At 35.3% G+C, this 24,573-nt stretch overlaps 3 protein-coding genes across 8 annotated transcripts; all 3 read right to left on the reverse strand.

The window, feature by feature from the left end:
• Positions 1-1,925: 1,925 nt before the first annotated feature.
• Positions 1,926-6,119, reverse strand: LOC114420346. 2 transcript variants are annotated; one of them, XM_028386263.1, is made up of 4 exons: positions 5,803-6,115; positions 4,509-5,207; positions 3,897-4,331; positions 1,926-2,699 (listed from the first exon to the last, which is right to left on the reverse strand). In XM_028386263.1, the coding sequence occupies exons 2-4, from the start codon at positions 5,203-5,205 to the stop codon at positions 2,521-2,523; spliced, it is 1,311 nt and encodes a 436-aa protein (XP_028242064.1). In that variant the 5' UTR covers positions 5,206-5,207; positions 5,803-6,115; the 3' UTR covers positions 1,926-2,520. The 2 variants fall into 2 exon arrangements, with proteins under 2 accessions (XP_028242064.1, XP_028242067.1); XM_028386266.1 differs by lacking the exon at positions 1,926-2,699 and adding an exon at positions 2,728-2,874 and having other exon boundaries at positions 5,803-6,119.
• A 7,162-nt stretch (positions 6,120-13,281) lies between these two features.
• Positions 13,282-14,036, reverse strand: LOC114420352. The gene has a single exon (XM_028386272.1). It carries the CDS (start codon positions 13,879-13,881, stop codon positions 13,540-13,542), a length of 342 nt encoding a protein of 113 aa, XP_028242073.1. The 5' UTR covers positions 13,882-14,036; the 3' UTR covers positions 13,282-13,539.
• Positions 14,037-16,025: 1,989 nt separating this feature from the next.
• LOC114420359 (auxilin-like protein 1) lies at positions 16,026-23,731 on the reverse strand. Of its 5 annotated transcripts, none has more exons than XR_003668389.1 (9): positions 23,198-23,730; positions 19,233-22,530; positions 19,086-19,158; positions 18,895-18,989; positions 18,749-18,814; positions 18,574-18,663; positions 18,101-18,277; positions 17,275-17,390; positions 16,026-16,310 (listed from the first exon to the last, which is right to left on the reverse strand). XR_003668389.1 is itself a non-coding variant. In XM_028386281.1 (9 exons), exons 1-8 carry the CDS (start codon positions 23,575-23,577, stop codon positions 17,355-17,357), a joined length of 4,215 nt encoding a protein of 1,404 aa, XP_028242082.1. In that variant the 5' UTR covers positions 23,578-23,730; the 3' UTR covers positions 16,026-16,317; positions 17,339-17,354. The 5 variants fall into 5 exon arrangements, 2 of the variants coding, with proteins under 2 accessions (XP_028242082.1, XP_028242076.1); XR_003668388.1 differs by having other exon boundaries at positions 16,026-16,317; XM_028386281.1 differs by having other exon boundaries at positions 16,026-16,317; positions 17,339-17,390.
• Between the last annotated feature and the right edge of the window lie 842 nt (positions 23,732-24,573).

The following is a 24,573-nucleotide window of genomic DNA, read 5'->3' on the forward strand; positions in this document are numbered from 1 at the left end:
CTCCTCACATGACTGCAACTAAGCATATCTTGAGGTATCTCAAGGGAACAAGTGATTTTGGTTTATTGTTTCCAATAGGGAATGATCAAAACAAATCATGCATTAAAGCCTACTCTGATTCAGATTGGTGTGGTGATAAGGTTGAAAGAAAAAGTACCTTTGGATACTTGTTTAAGTATCTGGATGCACCAATATCCTAATGTTCAAAGAAGCTAAGTGTAGTAGCACTCTCCTCTTGTGAAGCTGAATATATAGTGTCAGCTGAAGCCATTTGTCAAAGTTTGTGGCTGGAAGCTTTGCTCGAAGAGATGAAATTACAGTATGAAAGGCCAGTACAAATGTATGTTGACAATAAATCAGCCATTAGCTTGTCAAAGAATCCAGTTTCTCATGGAAAAAGCAAGCACATCAAAACTAAATATCATTTCCTTAGAGATTAAGTAAGCAAAGGAAGATTGGAGCTTGTATATTGCAACACCAATGACCAAGTTGCTGATGTTTTTATCAAACCTTTGAAATATGAAAGATTTGCGAAGTTGAGAACCTTAATGAATTTAGAATCAGCTGGATGTTTTGGATTAAGGGGGAATGTTGGTGTGTAATCCAAAAATCTGAAAGTTAGTTAATATGATTACAGATATACATACCATCCAGTTGTATGTTGTTGTATATAGAAACTCATTTCCTGTATTGACAAAAAGTTAATTAATGAGAAAACCTCTTTTCTCTCATCTTGCATTTATCTTCATGCTTCCTCTTATTCCTTTAAGTGTGCAACAGATGTGTATCTAGCACACACACCCCCCCTGCCGCACACACACACACATACGCACACACACATAGATCTTCTTATTAATCACTAACATAGTACTTTCTTATTGTGTTTTCATGATACATGCTTAAATTTTTTTCAAACCCACAAATTTTGTTCTTGTCCAATTAATGTCCCCACAATTTAATATACTTCTATTTTCATTTTTAGATTTTGCTAATTTTCCTTTTCCTTCAATGCACCTTTGTTAATAGACAATCTCACTCCTTTGTTCTGTGAAAGAGAATGATGGATATAACACGAGTTTTTGTAATAAAAATATTTTAATATTTATAATATATATATATCCAAAAAAAAATAACTCAACCAAATACATGTCTTAATTATTCCTAAAAATATAAAAAATAATCTCAACCAATTTTAATAATTAATCAAACACATTTTTTAATAATATCCAAAAATAACATTTCCATGTTATATTTTTAGAAAAAAATACATTCTCGAGATTTAAAAAAGTTATTTATGGAATTTAGACCCCTAAATATTTCAGAATTTCTATTTTTATTCCCCATATATTTATGAGTTTAGTCCCTAACTTTTCTTTTTAAATAAGAATTTAAAAAATGATAAAGAGCTAGAAATGTTGACCGGCTAAAGAAGAGTTAAAGAGCTAAAATAAAAATCCTTAAATGTTTAAGAATTTAGAAAATGAGAATCTTTTTTGTTACTACTTTGGTACTATATGTCGAGCTTCATAGCGGCAAACCAATTAGGAGTGATATATTATATACAAAGAATTAGAGACTTAAAAAACACACACACAATCCTATGGCACTGCCGAAGATAAATAAAGAATGTCTACCGTACCAGTATAGGCTATTTAATAAAGGTGAGTTTTCAAAAATAGAAGATATGGGGAGGGATAATTAAAATAGAACATATCAGAGATAAGAAAATGAGTTTTTTTTTTTAAAAAAAAAGGAATAGAAGATAATAGAGATAGATAGTTGAGAGAGAAAACAAAATCAAATAGATAACTTGTTTAATTATAAGAAAATAAGAAAAATCAAATTAATTTTTAAAATTTACATAAAATTAATAAAATTTCTGAACTCTTAACATGTGCACACACGTCAACTAAACCCAATTAGAATTATAATTATAATTACTCAAGTAATAAATCGTGAATAAAAAATTATTGTACATTATCGACGTTTTATCCACAGTTCACTAAGACCTGGTTATGCAAAACAACAACAATGAAAGGGTATTCAACAAATGATAAATAATTAAAAAAAATCTCACCTACGGTTAAAAATATGAATGGGTGCAAATACATCTTTTGACTAACATAATAAAACAGTACTTTATCAGAATCGCTAACGTAATGCATCTGTAACCTACTAGTGCAACCAGATTTCCCTGATCAGATGATGTCAATCCAATTCTCTCTTGCTGTATGAGAATGCTAAAGCATCGTGCCCGATGGATCGGATGGTCAAACGAATCCTCGAAAATTTCCAAGTGAAACTGCCAGCACCCCTCGAATGCATAGTTAGTTATGGGATATTTTCTCAACAATACGGATCAAAACACTTCACTGATCTAGGAACGCACTAATTCATTGTATATCTAAATTGTGCACCATACTCAGAATGCCAGAAAATTGCAACTGATCAAAGAGGTATGTAAAACTTATATTGTGCTCTCCTATCATAATACTCGTTGCAGTTAGTGGTTGTGGTAAACTACTTGGCTGTGTCATCATATTCAGGAACAAGATCATGGTCAGCAGAGGATGATCCTTTACTCGTTGGGAGATAAGACCATGCTATTGCTGCAGTACTAAGAGCAATCACAGTTGTGATGCAGCCCCAAATCCATCTCTGCCTCCTGCTGCTCCTTTGCCTCTCACACCGTGCCATCTCTAGACAAGACAGCAAAAAGCATAAATGAGTAACAAATTTATCAAGCTAAGTAGAATGGGACATTAGTTGGTCATGGATTCGAATATAGAAACAGCCTTTTTTGCATATGCAAGGATAAGGTTGCATAAAATGACCCTCCAAGGTACCCATGCCAACTAACAAGCAGGCATTTCCCTGATGTATATATTAATAGAATATTAGGGCATAATCATCTAGTCAGTAGAGGTCAATGGCAATGGTTCACAATATAGACATAAAAAAAATTCTCCTATCTTGGACAATGGACTCACTAGAAGTAAAAGTAGTTTAAAAAATGCAGGTTTTGCTCACAATGACAGCTGAGGTTTATTCTCTTACTGCAACGCTGATAACAAATACCTCCCAAAAGATCACATCAAGACAACATAAAATTTGTGCCAAACTAGCAAGTGAACAACTGTCACCCCTACAAGTGTATTATTCCATGTGACCAATATTTTTTTATAAAACATTCCATGCACCTAATGTTCAGAAGTCATTCAAGCAAACCAAATACAAAGTTAAAGCTTTAAAGAAACATCAGAACCATATAGAATTTATATGAAAGGACCTAAATAGTCAAACACCATCACACGTTCCAAACACACTTTGCAATAGTAATATGTTTCAATAAGGTTTAATGGCTGCAAAATGTGTTAGGGATTTTTTCTATTATAGGAATAATAATCCATACAAGCCTTAAGCCATAAGCTCATACTATCTCTCCAAATTATAATGATTCACATTATTATTATTTTTTTGTGAAGGTGGGATGAGGGAATGCCATAAATAATTTTCAACCACCAATCACCATTCATTATTTACAAAATCATAACCATCTGCAGATTGAAGTGACCTGATAAAAATCCCTGGACCACCCACGGACAAACAAGTTTGAACACTGAACAGTCATAAAAGCAACCACACCACAGTCACAGTATGACCAGAATACTAGATCAACACATAAACTCATGTCTATCAACATCTGCCTAGATGTGTAATTGAGCCAATCCAAATTAATGCACAGCAGAATGATGATTGTGTAATGAGGAAAAATAAATTAACAGATCAAATTACCATAGCTAGATGGATATATGCAGTTAAATGTAGGAAAAAACAATGATTGATGTTTCTTTGATTCAAACAACCCCAGACCAATTAAATGACATAAGTCTCACCTACTGCTTCCTGGTTCCTCTGAGACATCTCCCTATTCATGGTCTCATAACAGTGGAGACGATCCAAAAGTCGAGCAATCTCAAAGTTCTTTGCCTCTAGTTGAGCTTCCATCTCTGTCTCCAACTCTGCCCTGGCAATTCCTTTTCCAATGGCATTTGATATGAACCTAGCAATATAAACTTGTTGACATAGATCTTCCACGGGATCAGAAGTCAGCTGCTCATCCTCAGCAGTGGCATTAAGATATGCAGGCAAAATAATTCCTGCTTGATATAACCCTTGCCTAATGCTTTCCCATTGGCTTCTCATGTTGTTGATGGATTCTTCAGCTTGCTTCCGCTTCTCTATCTCCACCAACAGACTTAACCTTACTTCACGCAATTCAGCTTCAATGTCGTATGTAGAATTTTGAGACATGCCTTCAGAAGATAATTCTACATGAAGAGAAGAGCCAAGTAAGTTAATTTATGACATGAAATATTTCTAAGGCACTTCATTACAAAAGTAATAATCCTCACTTCCTCCCCTATATGAGCAGTAAATGAATATGCAATAAGATTAATACAACATCCACTGTAACAGAAACGATTAGCAAAGTTAACCCGATTTACCTTCCCAGGCATCATAAAACTCCGTACTGGGACTGCTGAGTTTCATAGACAATTCTGTCCCTGCATTCTCTTCCCCATCTGTGTTACTAGAGAAACTCATTGAGTCTAATGGATAAAAAAAGTCTTCAACCTCGCTAACTCTGTCCAAATTCAATGCCGGTGGCTTTTCCTTGAGTAATCCATTGGTTAAGCTACCACTTCCAGTTTCTCTGTGTCCATTTGCATGGTCAACATCATTGCTTCTATCAAGTTGGCCGTCATAAACACCATTCACCTTCTCTTCTTTAACAAGTTCAGGCTTTGTAGAAGTAACTTGGAGGTCACCAGCTGAACTTGTAATAACAGCATCTACGCTCTTATCATTATCATCATCACAACGAATATTCACCTCAGACAGTGCACTGGCCTCAGAGGAACTCTTGAGGAGGCGTGGACCACGGCGTTTGTGGTTGATGATGTATGGTGAAGGAGGGAACGAAGAAGGCGCATCTGGAAGTGGTGTCACTTCAGGAGTGGTATAAAGTGCCGGCTTCAATGGAGGCTGAGGAACCTTACTTTTCTTGGCGGGCGCACTAGTACTCCTCTCCAGCTTCTGCGAGTTTGGCACAGGCATTGAAGTTGGAGCAGATTTATCAACTGGCTTAGAAGCTCCGGGCTCTATCAACCTATCCAGTGCCATGGCAGTAAAAGTCGGCATCGCTGTACAAACATAAAGCCAAATATATGTGAGTTTTAACAATCTATCCAAACCCCTAATGCAATAACTACCATTAACTCACGATTGAATCATTGAATACAAACTAAATTAACGAAATTGAATGTTGCTTTGTTCTTCTGGAGAGAATGAGAAAACAAGAGAGGCAAGGGGAGGATTATTGCCTCCCTCAACCCAAACCACCACCATATGCAGAAAAATTACATTCAGCTGAGATAAAAAAAAAACATTCCAAAACGCAAAATCTCCCAATTAATCTAATTTGACGGATAGTCGATATAGGCGGGATAAATACAATTTTTTTTTCTCTTGTTAAAGAAAAACTCCTAATAACAAAATATCATGCCATCGTCCCTCCTTCCTTGAACATATTTAAAACAAAGCATGTGACACAATAATATTTACATACTCACTTCCCCAGAAAATCAGGAAATAATAATAAAACAGATACCTAAACTGTTCTCAGAAACAGAATTCAAAATTCAAACAACTATCCAAATGTTTCGAAAACATCAACATAGAAAGAGAAAAAAAGAAGAAGAAGAAAGAGTCTGAAGACACAAGAGAAATAGAAAATACCTGGCAGAAGAAAGAAGAAACAGAGAGAAGAAAGTGAAGGCTAAGCGAGAAAGAGAGTGAAGAACGAAGCAGATGAAGCAGCGGGAAGCAGAGGCGTGCGCATATTTTGAGGATGTTTGTTAATGTTAACGTTGGCGACTGTTCTGTTCTTTATATATTTAACACTAACACCCAACAACCTAACCTCTTCTCCAAGAAAATCGCATCGTTTCTTTCTCAGTGTTGTGTTTTGTGACCGCCTCTTCTTGAGTTAAATTGTGGAGTTTTCTCTCTGCTTCTGGAATTTGATGCAACTTTTCCTCCGCAATTGTTTGGGGTCGGGACCAGGCCTTATTTTCTATTCTTTAGTTTTTTCTCTCTTTTTGGGTTCCTTCTTCTGTGGACCCTCCGTGGCCCAGCCCATTCAATGTTTAGAAAGCACTGGGATCAAAAACAAAAAAATCTCAACGACGCACGACACCGTTTAATGAATGCGAATAAATAAATATCTAGGACGAGGCCCGTTGAACCGGATTCAAAAAAAGAACTAGGGAAAGCCACTCTTCCTCCTTGTTGCCAAAGACACGTCGTTTTCTATTCTTTTAGAATTTGAAATTTCGAATAGGTATGCATAAGATACGTAGAATGTTGTGTTGAATTTCAATTTTCAGCATTAACCGCGAAAATTCTTTAGTAGACATGTCCAAATCAACTCTTGCATTTTCTTTTTTATATTTATGGAGCATGTGCATTTTGAAAAATAAATTTTATAATTTTAGTCTGCATTCTTATGTTTGTGGATTTGACTTTTTTAAGAGTTAAGAAGACCTAAGACCTAACCATAAACATTTAAGTGTGATGTTACTTTTTTAGATCAATTTTCTCCTCTTATTTTTGTGCCTATATCTTTTAATATTTTCGAGAAATGATTTTTTCATATCATGATTTTATTGTTACCTGGATATTTTCAAATATATTTTATAAGTGGTTATAGAAGGTTTGTGTGACATGATAATAGAAATGAGACAAGTGTTTTTTTCACACTTTCGAGGGTCAGATAACTATCAAATAAATAGGTTGTACAACCAGAAGGATACAAAAATGAACCATTTACTTCAAAATGCATTCATTAATTAAAAAATTAATAATCAGCATTGCATGTAAATGCATAATAAAATAATAGATATGTTAAAATATGAACTATGTGTGTGACATTATTTTAGTAATTGTTTTAGAAATTTATATGTAGATTATTATTATAAGCTGAATTTTTAATTTCCACTTAAGTTTGACTATATAATTAATTAAGATGAAAACACCATTTTTTGTTTTTTCACCTATAGTTGTAAATTACACTATTAAGTTTTTTTTTTTAAAAAAAAACTTTCTTCTTGAAGGTATAATTTATTTTTTTTACAATCACATATATGGCTACACCTTATAAGTTTTCACCAACTAAGTCATTTAACCTAATAACTCTTGTAAATTTGGAATGTGGTTGGTTTGCAAAACCTTTTTTTTTCCATGTTCATTTTCTAAATATAACTTTTGTTTTAAGATTTAAACAAAAAATGTTTGTTGTTCATTTTTCATTTCCATTTCTTGTTTTTGTTTTCTTATTCACATTGCTATCTTAGCGCCAAAACTCACATCACCACCTAACAACTAGTTACAAATCAAGATAGTTGTTGACTTAATTGCATAATTGGTCAAATTGAAACGACCACCATTCCTTTGTTATCTTCTACTCAAAATTGTGAGCTCTCCCTCACCAATCCTCATCGAAACAAGTCTCACCACCAATAGAAGTTTCCATTCACACTTAACTCCAACCACCATGCATCGCTACACATAACCCATAAATCATCACATATGTCATTGCGAGTAAATATCTGTTAGAAGTGATTCTAACCAATAGATATGATTAGTTAAATAAAGTCAATTTGACAGATTACCATTTCTAGTTATCAGATTGATTTTAGTTGTTTGATATGCTATAAATACCAACCTTGTGCTAGAGTGTAATACAACAGAAAAAATAAGAATATTTTTTCTCTCACTTTTCTATCCTTTGTTACTGTAATCTGTGTGTGTGTGTGTGTTTAAGTTTTGTTCTTGCTCCAACAAATTGGTATCCAGAGTCAAGGTTCGATAGAGGGATCCTTGTGACACACATGATGGGACCAACAGGCGTCAATTACTCAACAAGTCTTCCCCCCTTGAATGGAAAGAATTGAGATCAATGGTACATGCAGATGAAGACGATTCTTGGTTATCAAGAAGTCACAGAAATTGTAGAAGAAGGGTTTCCGGTGCACACAACCGATGCCACAGATGTGCAAAAGGCACTTTACAAAGAAAATAAGAAGAAAGATTGTAAAGCGACCTTTTTACTGCATCAATGCGTTGATGCGAAGCACTTTGAGAAGATTGCAAGTGTTGCAACTTCGTGAGAAGCGTGGCAGATTCTGGAAAAATGGAACGAAGGCACAGAGCAACTAAAGAAGGTGAGACTCCAGATGATGCGACGACAATATGAATTAATGCAAATGGAGAACAATGAGAAGATAGCTGAGTTCTTCAACAGAGTCATCTTCCACACGAATGCAATGAAAAATTACGGTGAGAAAATCATAGATCAAACAATTGTTGAAAAGATTCTCAGAACTCTCAATCCCAAATTTGACCACATTGTTGTAGCCATTGAAGAATCCAAGAAGCTCGAAGATTTGAAGGTAGAAGAAATTCAAGGTTCTCTTGAGGCACATGAGCAAAGACTTATTGAAAGAGGTTCATAGAAGTCTGGTGATCATCAAGCATTGCAGGCTTATACTTTAAAAAAAGGAGGCCACAACTTCAAAGGACATTTCAGAGGTCGAGGTCATGGAAAAGATATTAGAGGTGTCTTTGGAAGAAATAGTCAAAACCAAGATCAAGGAAAGATCGATCAAGATCAACCAGAAAGCTCCAATAAAAGAGGGGACTTCAATAATTGGCGAGGAGGAAAGAAAAAGGTTGATAGGAAGAGGCTCAAATACTTCAATTGTAATCAAATTGGGCACTTTTCTACATAATGTACAGCTCCAACAAGTCACACAGATCATCAAGGGAGCCGGTCACACGGAGATCATCAGGCACACATGGATAAAGAAGAGAATGAAGCAAGCTCCAAGGAGCAACCTTCGATGCTAATGATGATCACCAATCCAGAATCTTACAACAATGAAGTATGGTACATAGATTCTGGGTGTTATAATCATATGATAAGGCATCGAGATTGGATTGTCAATTTTAATCCAAAGAAGAAGAGTACTGTGAAATTTGCAGACAATAGAACCACTCAGGCTGAAGGTTCTGGAAATGCACTAGTCAAAAGAGAAGATGGAAGACAAGCAATGATTACAGAAGTATTGTATGTTCCTAGAATGACCACTAATTTGATCAGCTTGGGTTAGCTCCTGGAGAAAGGATGTTCAGTGAATTCAATTAAAGGTTTTCTAGAAATCCATGACAAAGCGAAGAGACTGGTGATGAAAGCTCCATTGGCCAAGAATAGAACCTTCAAGGTAAGCCTAAGCACCATTGAATCTCAGTGTCTTTCCACTGCAACTTTGTCAGATGATTCATGGTTATGGCACCTTAGACTAGGCCACTAAAATTTTAGAGATATGAGCCTCTTGAGATCCAAAGAAATGTTAACTAGTCTCCCTCCAATTAAAATTCCTAAGAAGATATGTGATAATTGCTTAATCAACAAACAACCCAGGAATTCCTTAAGCAATTTTACTACTTCTAAGGCTAGTGAAAAACTGCATGTTGTTTACTTAGATATTTGTGGATCTCTTAACACTCCATCATTAGGAGGAAATAGATATTTTGTCTCTTTTGTTGATAATCTGAGCAGGAAGGTGTGGCTCTACCCAATCAAAGCCTAGAGTGATGTGTTCAACATCTTTAAAGATTTCAAAGCTTTTGTGGAGAAGCAATCTGGAAAGTGCATTAAAATTCTAAGAATAGATGATGGAGGCGAATTCACATCTGGAGAACTTGAAGGTTTCTGTAAGGAGCATGGTATAGTTCATGAAGTAACTGCTCCTTACATTCCCCAACATAATGGCATTACAGAAAGAAGGAATAGGACAATCTTGAACATGGTTAGAAGCATGCTTAAAAAGAAGAATCTTCCTCATAGTTTTTGGGGTGAAGCAGCTATGACAGTTGTGCATGTTCTAAATAGGTGTCCAACCAAGAGGCTTAACTCCATGGTTCCAGAAGAAGCTTGGTCAGGAAGCAAACCTTCAGTCAAACATTTTAGGATTTTTGGATCCTTATGCTATAGGCATGTTCCTGATCAGAGGAGAAAGAAGTTGGATGACAAGAGTGAGCCAATGATTTTTGTTGGATACAACTCTACTAGTTCATACAAACTATACAATCCAAAGAATCAACAAGTTCTATTTAGTAGAGATGTCTACTTTGATGAATTAAGCTCATGGGGAGAGTTTTAACCTACTTCTGTGACGAAGATTCAGCTTGAATTGAAAGATGATGATCCAGTAGGAGAGATACATCAAGAAGTGGTCAATAATGAACCTCAGATGGTGGTTGATAGACCTGTAAGAGCCATAAGTTTTCCCTTAAGACTCAAAGATTATCAGGTTTACCTTGATAGTGCAATTACTGAGGATGGTGATTTGGTTCAGCATATGGCACTTATGGCAGACATGGAATCTATTACTTTTGAGGAACCTATCTCTAAGGAAGTACGGAGATCAACAATAGAGGAAGAATTGAAGAGCATTGAAAAGAATGATACCTGGGAAATGGTAAATTTACCTCAGAACAAAAAGGTTACTACTGTTAAATGGGTTTTTAAAATTAAACTCAACCTGATGGGTCGATTGCCAAACAGAAAGCTAGGCTGGTGGTTAAAGGATTCATGCAGCAGGAAGGTTTAGACTATACTGAAGTATTTGTTCTAGTAGCAAGATTGGAGACTGTAAGATTGATTGTTTCCCTAGCTAGCTGGAGAAATTGGAAATTGTGGCAACTAGATGTCAAGTCAGCCTTTCTAAATGGGCCACTTGATGAAGAAGTTTTTATGGTACAACCTCTTGGCTTTATATGTAAAGGTAAAGAATAAAAGGTTTTGAGACTGAAGAAGGCCTTGTATGGCTTGAAACAAGCACCTAGGGCATGGAACAAAAGGATTAACTCTTTTCTCACTGGTTTTGGCTTTCAGAAATGCTCAATTGAGCATGGTGTGCATATCAAAACAATAAGTGAAACTGAGATTGTGATGTTGTGCTTGTATGTTGATGTTTTACTCATCACTGGTAGTAGTTTGACTGCTATTGAATCACTCAAGCAAGGATTGAAGAGTGAATTTGAGATGATTGATATGGGCATTCTATCCTATTTTCTGGGGATTGAATTTGCCTACACCGAGAAAGGCATTTTCATGCATCAAAGGAAATATATCTTTGAAGTCCTGAAGAAATTTAAAATGATGGGTTGTAAACCAGCAGACACTCCAGCTACATTGAATGTAAAGCTTGTGAAGAGTGAAGATGAAGGCTCTGTTGATGGAACTATGTTTAGGCAGATTATTGGTAGCTTGGGGTTTATTTGTCACAGCAGGCCAGAAGTGGCCTTCGATGTTGGTTTGGTCAGCAGGTTTATGAGTGATCCTAGACAACAACACTTGATTGCAGCTAAAAGAATCATGAGGTATCTGAGAGGAACACTCAGATATGGCATTTTGTTTCCTCATCACACTAAGGGAGATGATAGCCTACACCTTGTAGCCTACTCTGATTCTGACTGGTTTGGTGATCTGGTTGACAAAAGGAGCACCATGGGACAAGTTTTCTTACTGTCAAGGTCTCCCATATCCTGGAGTTCTAAAAAGTAGACAGTAGTAGCATTGTCCACTTGTGAATCCGAATGCATTGTAGCCTGTGCAGCTGCCTGTCAAGCTTTGTGACTATCTTCTCTACTTGAAGAATTGAAGGTGTTTACTGGTGAGGCAGTGGATTTGTTGGTAGACACCAAATCAACAATTGATTTGGCTAAGAACCCTGTGTCACATGGCAAGAGCAAGCATATAGACACCAAATTTCATTTCCTCAGAGATCAAGTGAGAAAAGGGAAGATCAGACTTCAACACTGCAGAATTGAGAAACAACTTGTTGACATTATGACTAAGTCCTTGAAGAGTGAAAGGTTTAAGGAGTTGAGAGAGTTTTTGAATGTTGCTAGTTTGTAATTGGTTTGAATCAAGGGGAGGTGTTAGAAGTGATTCTAACCAATAGATAAGATTAGTTAAATAAAGTCAATTTGACAGATTACCATTTTTAGCTATCAGATTGATTTTAGTTGTTTGATATGCTATAAATACCAACCTTGTGCTAGAGTGTAATACAACATAAAAAATAAGAATATTTTTTTTCTCACTTTTCTATCCTCTATTATTGCAATTTGTTTATGGTTTTGGGCTAATTTTTAAATTTGAAATTATTTCTAAAATTTAATCAAGTATATATTTTAGCATTATTTTAACTTTTAATGATAACGGAAATAAAATAAATAAATAAGCAAACCAGACATTTCTTAAAGTGAAGGTTTTCTCTAGTTTTAAAGAGTAAAATTTTTTAGACACCCCTGCATTAATACAGACAATATCACCGTTGGAACTTATGGTCACATATCACTCCGAGTTAGGGGATCTAAACTTTTAATTTTTATCCATATGTCAACATAGGTTGGAGAATCAAACAGTTGCACCATGATGTAGAATTATGGCAAGTGTCAACTAGGGAATAACTAGAACAACAAAGTGATAACTGATAAGACATATTTGCATTGCATTCGAGTAGAGTGCATGAGAATCATTCACAGGTTCTATTTGGGAATCTACTTTAAATCCCTGGTGCTGAATAATAGGTACCACTAATGAGATAGTTAGGAAGATCTAAACCAACGCCTCTTTTTTATGAGTTATCAAATATTTTATTACTATAAGTTCCAAACTATATTTACTTATGTATGGTGGTTCAAGTCAAAGAAATTCTAGTCATTTAAGTACAGAATACAAAATTGATATGTATAAAAATAATTCATTGGTATAGATCCTGTCTTCAGGGATTTGATAATATCATGAGAGACGATTAATATTTTACATAAAAGAAACTAAAAAAAGCATATTAAATTTATTATGAAATCAAGACTCAATAAAAAGCTTGGTAATTAAGGGTCAAATGGTCTTGTTCTCACTTGATCGCACCATGGCGATGATGGTCAGGGATTGCGGCTCCTCTCCAAGCATAATTCAACACGTACGCTGGTTGCACGGTCACATATTTCTTGGGTTCATATTTTACATGAATTTTAGTGTATAAAATTGTAAATGTGTTTGTCTCAACTATACAAAAATTTCCGAGTTCTACTAACATCCTATGAAAAACATTCTCAAATTTCATTTCAAATTACTCTGAAACCTGATATTAAGAGGTGCAACACTAACACATAAACCATATATCTCTAATCAACTTTCAGAAAAGGTGACAAGAGGAATAACGTTGTATATGGCAGTGTCTTTAGGCCTCTAAGAATTCAATATATATGTTAAGTCATAAATTTATGTCATCAAATCCAACTGGAAGCAATAGGAAGATGAACTTGATGTTTGCAATTGATTCATCTATATATATTAATGATCAAGAACAAAATCACACTTACATTTTGCTCTACATCTTATCACTTGTAATACATGACAGGTTTATTGGAATTCAAATCCCACATGCCTCCTTCTTTCACATACTCAAGATACCTCGCAAATTCAGGCCTAGCTGTTGTTTTCTTCTTCCGGCGAAGATCAAAGAAGCTGAAGAGTGGGTGACTCTTCTTCTCCTTGGGTTTACTATTGGCTTTTTTTGTGGGGTTTCTGTGTAGATTGATGTCTCCAAAGGTTGAACCCATAGCCCGAGAAGGCAAACTTGTGCTCCTCTTAAACTCCTCATTTGAAGTTCCATTGTCAGCATGTTCTTTTTCTAATCTCTCATACTTGGCAGGTCCTCTAGTGCTAGTGGATCTAAACATGTTAGATCCTGTTGAATGAGAAAATAGAATAGCAAATGTGTAGATGAAAGGAAATGGTTGGTGAGAGTTGTGGATTAGAGATAACTTATAGCACTTTACATGATTGGGAGGGCTTTATATATTGTGAGGTTTGGTGTGCAAGTTTCTTCATTTGTGTTCTTTGATGTGGTGCTTGGTGTCTTGTTTTCAATGTTGTGTACAAAACAGGAGGAGTGATGCAATTTTGGTTGACTTTTTGTGCCGTCCCAACAAAATTCCACCCACAATAAAATCAAAGTCATGAAATATCCAAGTATCCATGACCAAGAATATTTTTTTTTTTAAAATAAATTGCGAGTATGACATTTTAGTTTTTCTTGGTGTACCAAGCTTTGTTTCCTCGGTCAAAGTGCCCCTTAATTGCATGTTCTGATTAAATATTTATTACTTGCACATGAAACATGGAAACATTCAAATGAATCGCTGGTAAAAGTTGACAAGAACAATATGACTGAGAATTTAAAAATAAGAGAAAGACTACGAAACGAAAGTTACGTACAAAGACAGTTTCATATATAGAACACACTAATACACTTTAGACCATCCTTGTATGGTCATGCATGCTAGCTTGCACCTTTTCATCTATGATGTGATTAGACGATTTATCTGCTCGTAATTTTCGTACAAATGTTTTTGTTAAAATAAATGTTCATGACCTAGAGGCCCTTGTGTAAATTCTAAATAATTAATCAATTTACTTCAAACACACTAATTAATTTCGTAACTGTTTTCTCAGACCATATATAGAATATTGTACGAAGAGCGCTCAAGTCTGAAATAAGTGAAAAATAAATCCATCCATAGAATTTAGGGCAAAGGCATCACAACTTTCCAATCACTTTGAGTATGGCAACCCATTTTTTAATACAATTTAAGGTTTTCGTTGGTTATGCATTAACGACTTTGCTGGGTGAAATATTGAAAGCACACACCTACACACTCAAGCACTTGCACATGCGCCATTAGTTGAAAAATTGATTGGTGGATATTTTCCTGTTAATGACTTCTAAATTTTTTAATATGTTCCTTGTTATTTTATTTTTACCACTTCACATTATAAAAATATTTAATTTACATTTATATTAAATTTAACATGGGTCATGCATTCCCAAAACCATAAATATATAAATAAATAAATAAAAAGGAAAAAATATAGAAAGGGTGCATTTTAATAATTGAAAGTGATGTTACTTGTTCCCAAATTTGTGGTAGTTTCCAAAAAAATAGTTATGTATTCCTTTTAATTATTTATGTATTATTATATAAATTTAAGTATGAAAATTTAATTTATTCTTGTATTTATATTATTCATGTTTATATTGTTGATTAATTTTTTTAAAAAAATTAACACTAATTCAATTAATAATAAATTTTAAGATATAAAAAATGTCCTTATTTTTTGGGTGAGGGTGGGACTTGAGTATTAGTTTTTTTTTCCTGACTGTCGTGTGACACTTCGATTTTATGCTTCTATGTCCCTGTGGGGTCACAAAATCGATAGTCAAAACCATTCGCGCGTAATGGAAATAGTGGGACCAATTCCATTTGTTTTATGCTTCGTCAGAGCAAAACAGGAAAAGGTAAAGAAAAGAGAGAGGAGAGAAAAAGTATGAAAACTAATATTTTAAATAAATAAAATTTTAAAAGTATTTTCTTTGTACAATAATAACAATAAAGTTTCAACCTAACCTGATACAAGCTACCAAATCATTGAAGTTATATTAACAGCCTTGAATTTAAGTAGTTAAAGATAGACAATGTTGAATTTTTGCTCTAAAATAAAATGGATTAAGTTACTAAAATATTTTTAAAAGTCAAGTGAAGGTATATTATTAACATTCCCCTATTTTTTTTTTATAGATATTAACAATGTTGAATTTTTGCTCTAAAATAAAATGGATTAAGTTACTAAAATATTTTTAAAAGTCAAGTGAAGGTATATTTAACGGTTACGTCAAGTATTAAAATTTTCATCCTCAATAAAAAATATTATATTTCAATAATGAATTTTTATACCGATGTTTTCATTAAAAAAACAGTTCCGCAAATCTTGTTCAAGAAAAAATAATTAAATAAGCATCTCCAGTAGTTTCAAGAAACTGAAGTGAAATTACTAATTTGTGAAAATTACTAATCTAACTGTTCAAAATTATTTAAATCAATTTTTTTAAAAAAAAAATAGGAAGGCTGCGTCTATGCCTATGGCTTCCTATATCCATGTGTATCATCAATCATAAAAAACACAAGGTGTTTCACCAGGAAGAGCCCACCTAAATACCTAATATAATGTGAAAACAATGAAATCCAGCTTACTAGTTGCTACCTCCTCTCTTTTTTCCTGGGGGATTCATCTGGATCTTTTCAAAGGCCCTGAGGATTCATCTGGATCACTAAACCCTATCATTAAAACCACTGAGAATCACAATTCTATTTGTATTATATGTCAATGTAAATGGTTTTAAGCACTATTCCAGAGCCTGTATAAATCCATCTTGCGCACAGGACAAGGTAAAATAAAAACATGCACCCAAATGCATTTTATATTATTTCAAGAGATTTTTATTTGGGGAGTAGTGTCTAAGGCAATGCAGTATACAACAAGGTCAGGCTTCTTTCGCTGCTTTTAAATATCTGAAAGGAGTTCTCTCTTATTTATACCATGTAGTAATAGCAAATTAATCTCCAAAACCTGTTAGTGTTAGTGTCTTGCTATCGTTTCCAACCTCTTTGTTTATGGGTCATCAGGTCATGCACCACAACCTCAAAAGATGAACTTTGATGATATCGTGACATAAAATGTGGATTATATTCATTACCAGATAAGTTGATAAATGATAAATAAAAATTCTATTTTAAATTAACATTAGGTCATTACCAACTTTAAATAATAGTATAATACCGATTAAACCCGGATGGATCATGGAACTACATTTGACTGCAATTTTAACAATTAACGATGTTGATATAAGATATATAACATGAACAGCAGCAAATGTTGCACCACCAAAACAATGTTCAAGTAGTTAATGTATGATCTAACATTTTTTCTTGCTAAACATTGACTTTGACAGCACCCACCTAATTTGTTCAGTTTCTTGGTCCTTTTATTCTTAAAATTGATTAAAAAGTTATTGTAACAATAATCCCCAATTTTGCTAACAGAAAGCCAGTCTTAGCCCCATGCTTTATATCTATTTACTTTTGTATTTCTTAATTTCTTGCTATACCATGGGCAAAAAATTTCTTCATAAATACAAACACTTATGAGACTATTACAACAGAACATAGACTATGACAAAATAATTATTACGGTTTTGGAAGTTTGGACTGTGTGTCACTTGGGGAAGGAATTACCCGGCCAAGGTGAAGAAGCTTCTATACACACTTGCAAGAGACAGGGAGGGAGAAAAAAACAGACCTGGGCTGCCAGGCTGTTACCGCTCCTCTGAGTTGAATTTGTTCCAAGCTTCCTGAAGTACATTAAGTATAATAATTAATGTAGTATATGAAGCTTTATCAAACTACAAAGCTTTGTCATTAAATGACGTGAGATTGTACATTGACAATGGCCAACTATACCAAAAGGTAATCTTAAACTGCACCGTGAACTCATCAAATGATGTTTGGTTGTATATGCCAATGAATAATTATCAAGAAACCTAACACGGTTACATAAATGCTCATAAATAGTTTTCTTACATTTCTAATGGAAAACGCCAACTTTCAAAGCACATAAAATAAGAATTAAGACCCTGGATAAATAACAATTACTGACATGCTCCAAATAAAAAGGCCAACCAACCAACACCCTTAATAGTCTAGTAGCACCTAAGTTTCGGGAAAGCACTTGATCCCTACTCATGTGAATTGATAATGCCCTTATTTTTTGGTGTTCTTGGTAGAGTAGGTGAAAAAAAAAAGAATCAGGGTTGCACATCGTTGTCAACCAAAAGTGAATTCAAGTACATTTCATTTTTCGCCTTCTCATGTTTTTGTTGTACCATGTATAAAGTGGTCAATCTAAATATTTTACCTTCCGGCTATCCAGTAATCCACTCAGTCAACCAGGAACAACTTTCTATTCCTTATCCATACTAGGTATAGGACCATTTTTTTGCAACAAAATAAAAAATGAATAAAATCAACAAAGTGAAAGATAGCAATAGCAAGCATTACATACCTTCAAAAGATCGAAAACCTTTTCACATATGTATTTGTGTTGAATACTTGCTCCACGTTGCTGTAATTTGTCAGGATGAACACACAGGGTGGCCTTCCTGTAAGCTTTTTTCACAGCAGCAGAAGTAATGACCTCGGTCAAAGGGATTGCTTGCCATCCAGAATCAGGCCCAAGGATCTGATAAGGCAGAAAAGTTAAAAATTTCATATAGACAGCATATTTTCTGCAACTTCAAAACTATCAGTCTAGATTAGACTCGATGGATGCTCATCCTAACTCAAAAGGTCCCAAATTGCAGGAAGTTAAAAACATCGTGATCAAGCATGCCAATACATACATTTCTCATTTATTTGAGACTCATATCATTGACCTAAACATGCCACACCCTATTGTGAATTACTACTGTCATAGAGAAGTTGGGAGTAGAGGAGATAGAAGCAGCATAAGCCTAGTTAAGAATATTTTTCACTTACATATTGCAAGGTAGAAAGTAAGGCACGCAAGTTTCCTTCTTTTCCACCTGACCACCTCCTTACTTCAGCATCCAGAGTCTCTGACAGTCTCTGCAAACAGCACCAGACTTGAGTAATCAATGAAACACAGAAACACCAATTTATACACAGAAAAATTATATAGATGAGTACTTACATTTCTTTCAGCTTGCTCCTTCTGAGCTAGAAGGTCACGCATGTTCTTTTCTGCCAAAGCTTTAGCCTGAAATTTCCAGAAAATTCATCATTATGTTACTGTCTATGTGCCTTTATATGTGAGTATCAAAAGATTGAAGATCTTACTGCACGCTCAGCTGTTCGGCGATACCTCTCCAGTCTAGCTCTACACCTCTGAGCTGATTCACCTTCTTTATCTGATCTCTCAGAAAAAGAGGCAGCTTCAAGCAAAGTACAAGATTTAGTTAAGATTATATAGCAGGATGTAGATCGAGAGTACATACTAAAGCATTGCAGGGGTGATGAATTTTACACACCACCATAAAGTGAATATGGATGTCTGGAACCTGTGGTAGAGCTTAAGTTCTGAAACTCAGGATCCAGCATATCCTGTCAATTAATTCATAGGAAATTTATTGAAAAATGTCAAAAATTATCAATAGTAAATTTAAAATGATACTCACGGAGGATGAAGAGTCTGGTCTTCCGCAAAAATTGTCAGATTCAGATCTCGCTAACCGTTCTCTGGACTCAAATGCAGTCCTTTCATTCTTTAATTTTTCCATAGCTCGGTCTTGAGCCTCTGCAGTTGCTCTTTCTACAGCAGCGCGTTCTGCTTTCAATCTTGCCTCTATAGTTTCTTTATCAATGTTTGACTTATCCCTGGCCTCAGCACATGCCTTCTCAAGTCTTTCCCTGGCCTCAGCCAGTGCCTTGTACCGTGCTTCCACAGTTGCTCTTTCAAATGCAGCCCTTTCACAAGATTCAGCATATGCCCTATCACGAGCCTCTAAAGTGGCTCTATCAACAGCCATCCTATCCTTTTCTCTTTCCCTTTCCCTCTCAGCCTCCAGCATTGCTTTCTCAATGTCTTTTTCTCGTTCTCTTTCTCTATCCCCCTCCTCTTCTGTCTGTGTAAGATGATCCTTTTCCGACTCTCTTTCTCTTCCCATCCTTTCTGCATCTTTCACTATAGAAGAAGTTTCATTAGTACTCTTTCCTTTGCTTTCTGTGGATTGACCAACATGGAACCACTGGGCAGTTTTCTGGACATTTACAGTCTCTTGTACTGCAGCAGGTCCAGCTGCTTCTGTGCCTCTGTAATCAGCCTTAGTCACTGTGTCTCCCTCCTTTTCTGTCTGGGTTCCTGAATGCTCTGCATCTCCTGCAGTCATTTCAGGTGCTCTGATTTTTTCATTAGCCTGTTGATTTTCCACCCCTATCTCTTTCAATTTCTTTTCTCCAACTTTGCATTCTGTTCTCATCAGTCCAATATCTTGGTCAGCAACAGATTCTTTAGATACCTTCTGTTTTCCAATAAATTCTTCATGAATGAAGGCTGATTGAGCTGCAAGATCTTCGTCACTCTCTATTTCCCTTGTCTCATTAGTTGCTTTAGCATTCTTTATGTTTCCCCCTTCTCCATTCCTCTCCATGTCAAAAGCTTTGTTCAGTCCCTTATCTTTTTCCATTTCACCTACATCTTGCTCCATATTCTCAGATTGCTCCAGGTGACTATTCTCATTTGATACAGCTACACTTCCTTCCATTGCAAATGTTTGGCTTGATGTGCTCTCAGTGACTTTTTTCCTTTGAGCCTCATTCAACATCCCATTAATCTGTTGCATTGGAGTTTGATTCATAACTTTCTGAATCCCTTTGTTGTCACCTGCTTCTTGAAGTCTATTTCCTTCTCCATAAACATCTTTAAATTTCTTTCTATTTTGATCTTTTTCATATGCCTCATTTTCCCTCTGCTTGGAAGCCTCTTTCAGTCTTATCTCATTTACTTCCAGTTCAAAGTCTTCTTTAAGTTGCTTTCCATTCCCATCCAACCTGAAAGCACGTGTTAGGCCGTCATCACTTTCTTCATTTTCAGAAGAGCTTTTGAGGCTTTTCTCAATTTCTACTCTTTCATGAGCTTCTTTCAGTCTCTTTTTGATCTGAATCTGTTCACCTAGTTTTAGTTTCATTTCATTTTCTCTTTTGGAGACCTCTTTTTCCTCTGTGTAATACGGTTCAAAAGCCACATTTGATCTTTCATCCATATCTTCTGGCTCCACAGAACCTTTCAGTTTTTCCTCATGCTCAGTCTGTCCTAGGGCAAAAGCTTCTCTTTCTGTTTTTCCATTTTCTTTGATTTTCTCATATTGCTTGTGCCTTTTCATACTCTGCTGTTGCTTTTCAACCTCTTTGAGTTTCTTCTCATTTTCCCTAAGCCCCATGGTCAGCTGAACTTCATTTGGTGTTTGTCTATTTACTTCTTTGGGTTTCTGGATTTCCACTTGTTTATGCTCTCTGTGTTCCATCTCACACACATCTTCTATGATTCTAGATTGGTCAGCTTCAGTTACTTTCTTCTCAGTTTTTCCATGCTGGTGGGCTATTTTTATAGCCTTCTCATTGTCTTCCACCTCAAATACTTTGGCCATTTTTTCTTTTTTCATTTGCTCTCGTTGCCTATGTTTACCATTAGATGCTTCAGATTTCATAATGTTTTCATGATGTTCACAAGCCTCTTTTGCTGCTTTATATTTTTTCTCGTACTCCTCCCCCTGATAATTTTCTGCAGTTGCTTTTACTTGTTTATGCTTTTCTTGCACATTAGATGCTTCTCTTTCCATCTGGTCATGTTTTTGGGTTTCAGTACCTTGCACCAAATCCTTACTCTGCTTTGTTGGTTGAGTTACCCTTCTCGATTCTTCCATTCCTGCCAATTCAAAAAATTCACATTCGTCTTTCCATGTCCCAACTCCTGAACTTCTATCAGATTCTTGAGATGACCTGGATTCCATCTTGTCCTTTTCCTCGAACGTGTTTAAAACTCTTTTCCCTTCTAAATTGTCCAGAGTTTCTGGGGAAGCTTTCTTAAGTTTCTGCCTGTCATCTGTGACAGATAACTTTGTTTTTGAATGTCTCTGATCATGACTTCCCTGCGTTGTCTGATCGTTCAAACTACTTAATCTTTTGATATCCTTACACATCTTTGCTTCATTAATTTTCGCATCATAACTTGATTTTAAATGGCTTTCACAATCTCGTTTCTTTCGCTCTTTTAATTCTTTGGCACTCCTAAGTTTTGCTTCCGCTCTAAGCATTGCTTCTTTTATAGCATCAACAGAAGCTGTAGCAGATGAATTCATATGATCCTCCACATCAAAGAAAGGTGGTGAACCAGCACCTGGTGTCTCTTCAGAAGCAACCAGCCTGCTGTTTGAATGAAATCCAGGCATACTCCCCTTTTTTACATCCAGTGCAGGCGGTGGACGAGACTGGGGAGGCACTTGAGAGGGCAAACTTCTGAGGTTGATGTCTGACACAGTTATGAACATCTCCCTGGAATCAGAATCCTTTCTGCTGCCTCCATTTTGAATATTTAGATCACTATCAAAAGTCTGATCCCCAAAGGCAAAATTGCGCAAATGTGCCATTGTTTTCCTTGGGTGGTTTCCCTCCACTTTGTCTGCTTTAAATTCCATATCAAGATCAATATCATCAGCAATCTGAAAGGATGGATCAGTCTGATGCAATTGTGTGGTTTCATCATATACTCGACCGAAACCAGGAACAGCATGTAGCTGAGTCATGTGAGTTTTCCCCTTTGACTTACGTTCATTGCTTGTACCATTGACCTTATTATGATACAAAACATCGAACCCTGCATTACCGTCAACAGAATGGAAAAGATCTCCTTTCGACATGCTTTGGTTATTTGCAGATTGATCTGATTCTCCAGAGAATGAGTCCGTTTCTGCAAGACTCCTGTAGATGATGAAAGATCGTGATTATGTTGCAGAATTATATTTGCATTGCATGCAATCTATGCAATATTTGAAGTCTTTGAAGTACATTAAAAGCAGTAATGTGTGTGCGTGTATATTTCATGCAATTAAGCAAATTTTACAGTAAGTATAAAAATACCTCAAATCATAACACGTGGAATTACAGATACACTACCAGGAGTGCATACAACATAAATCAAACTCCAAATAGTTATTTCACAAAAATAAAATAAAAAAACTCCAAATAAATAGTTCACTACTTCACTAGACACTAGTTAATCTACAACACTCTAGACTCCCAAATCCCAGTCCTGTTTATGGAAAATAAAAAATGAGTAAAGATCAAAGTCCTCAAAAACAAAGCGGCCACAATTTCATCACACGAGAACTAATTTTCTAAGCGAACAGTTCATGAAATTAAATCACAACAAATCAACAACGCTCCATCCTTATCCACATGCCACAATTTCCCTCAAATCAAAGTCATTAATTCACTCTAAATGAGACAAAAAAAAAAAAAAAACAGCAAGCAACACAGTTTCCAATCCTCTACACTACGCCTAACAGAAAAAAAAAAAAAAACCAACATGCGAAGGGATCACGAACTGTGAGCTAAGTAACTTCAACAGTGGTAGCATTTGCATTACCAGGCTTCTTCTTCGGAGGCACCGTCAAGAGCAGTGTGGGGGTGAAACAAATTCTCGTATGGAACCGCAAAATCTAAAGCACCGAAAACTTCGGTGTAGTTGAAAGCGTGGTTTCGGGGATCGAAGAAGGCCTCGGAGTGGTGGACGGCGGGAAGATCGAGGACAGGAATGGAAGAGGCGCGTACGGTGTGGAAGCTTCCGAAAATCTCGCCGTAGTCTTCGAAACGAGGGGAGAGGCTCGAAACGCCGAACTTCAGTGGACCTCCGTAAACGTCGTCGTATATGCTCTTACTACCAGTACCGGAAGAGAAGCTCCCATTGTTGTTGATCTTGCTGGAGAGCGTGAAGCCAGCCTTGTTCTGTTGCCGAGAATGCGCCATTTCTTTCTTCTCTTCTTCTTCTTCTTCTTCTTCTTCTTCTTCTTCTTTATGCTTCTGCTTTTTTTTTTTTCCTTTGTGAATGGAGTTCAGTGTAGTGTGCAGAGACTGTTTCGGGAACAGAGGGGAACGACGAAAGAGAAAGTGGAAATTCCATTCCAATATTAAAAAAACATAAAGATGAAGCGTGAAATGACGATAACGGTCTTAGAATAGTAGTATTTTTTTACTGCAGCGGTCTTAGAATATAGGCCTGTGATTTATTAAAAGAATAAATAATATTATACCGGTAAGTTTGTTTTGTTAATACTTATATTTTATATTTTATAATTATCATAACTAGTATTTTCTTATAATGAATATAGTCCATGTATATTCAATTCTTATTAAAATAAAAAGAAGTTATAGTGTATTAAAAGAGACTATTATTACTTAAAATTTATTTTTTTATACGATAAAAATTCATTTGAAAATTAGAAAATCTTAAGAGAAGCACGTTAAATATGAAGTTAGATTCATAAATTTTTATAATATTTAATAAATAATATATTTGAAAACGTGTCTCATTCCTAAAACTTTTATACAAATCACCCACTATCAATAATGATAAGTTTATCAATTGGCAATAAACACTCTGCAAAATACAGTGAAAAGTAATGAGATGGGCAAAAAACTTGGGCAACCACAATAAACCAAGAGAAGAATGCAATAAAAAGGTTACATTATTCATTCATTATTTTTTATGACAACTTTTTAATATTACTTTTTTAATCTTTTTTCTACGTTGTTAAAATTTAGGGAGAAGACTTCACAGTTCACATTTCAGTTTTAAGGCAAATAAAAGAGTGCTTACAAAGTTATATATGACATATTTTAATTTTTTATCTCTCTTTATCTTACAATTTTAAAAAAATGCATAATACAATTTATCAATGTAATATGTGTTTCTAGATGTAGGTCTGAATCTTGGGAAACCTATGTTTGCTACAAACAAAATGA

This window comes from Glycine soja, chromosome 1 (assembly GCF_004193775.1).
Source record: "Glycine soja cultivar W05 chromosome 1, ASM419377v2, whole genome shotgun sequence".
NCBI lineage: Eukaryota > Viridiplantae > Streptophyta > Magnoliopsida > Fabales > Fabaceae > Glycine > Glycine soja.

What these genes read in the sequence shown, in the direction of transcription:
- LOC114420359 (XM_028386281.1), bottom strand. Translation starts at nt 23,577, where the DNA reads ATGGCGCATTCTCGGCAACAGAACAAGGCTGGCTTCACGCTCTCCAGC. An exon ending in GACCAGACTCTTCATCCTCC is followed by an intron (nt 19,159 to 19,232) that starts GTGAGTATCATT and finishes ATTAATTGACAG; the next exon opens with GATATGCTGGATCCTGAGTT. An exon ending in AGGTTTTCGATCTTTTGAAG is followed by an intron (nt 17,391 to 18,100) that starts GTATGTAATGCT and finishes AATGTACTTCAG; the next exon opens with GAAGCTTGGAACAAATTCAA.
- LOC114420352 (XM_028386272.1), bottom strand. Translation starts at nt 13,881, where the DNA reads ATGTTTAGATCCACTAGCACTAGAGGACCTGCCAAGTATGAGAGATTA.
- LOC114420346 (XM_028386263.1), bottom strand. Translation starts at nt 5,205, where the DNA reads ATGCCGACTTTTACTGCCATGGCACTGGATAGGTTGATAGAGCCCGGA. An exon ending in GTTTTATGATGCCTGGGAAG is followed by an intron (nt 4,332 to 4,508) that starts GTAAATCGGGTT and finishes CTCTTCATGTAG; the next exon opens with AATTATCTTCTGAAGGCATG. An exon ending in GAGGAACCAGGAAGCAGTAG is followed by an intron (nt 2,700 to 3,896) that starts GTGAGACTTATG and finishes TGTCTTGTCTAG; the next exon opens with AGATGGCACGGTGTGAGAGG.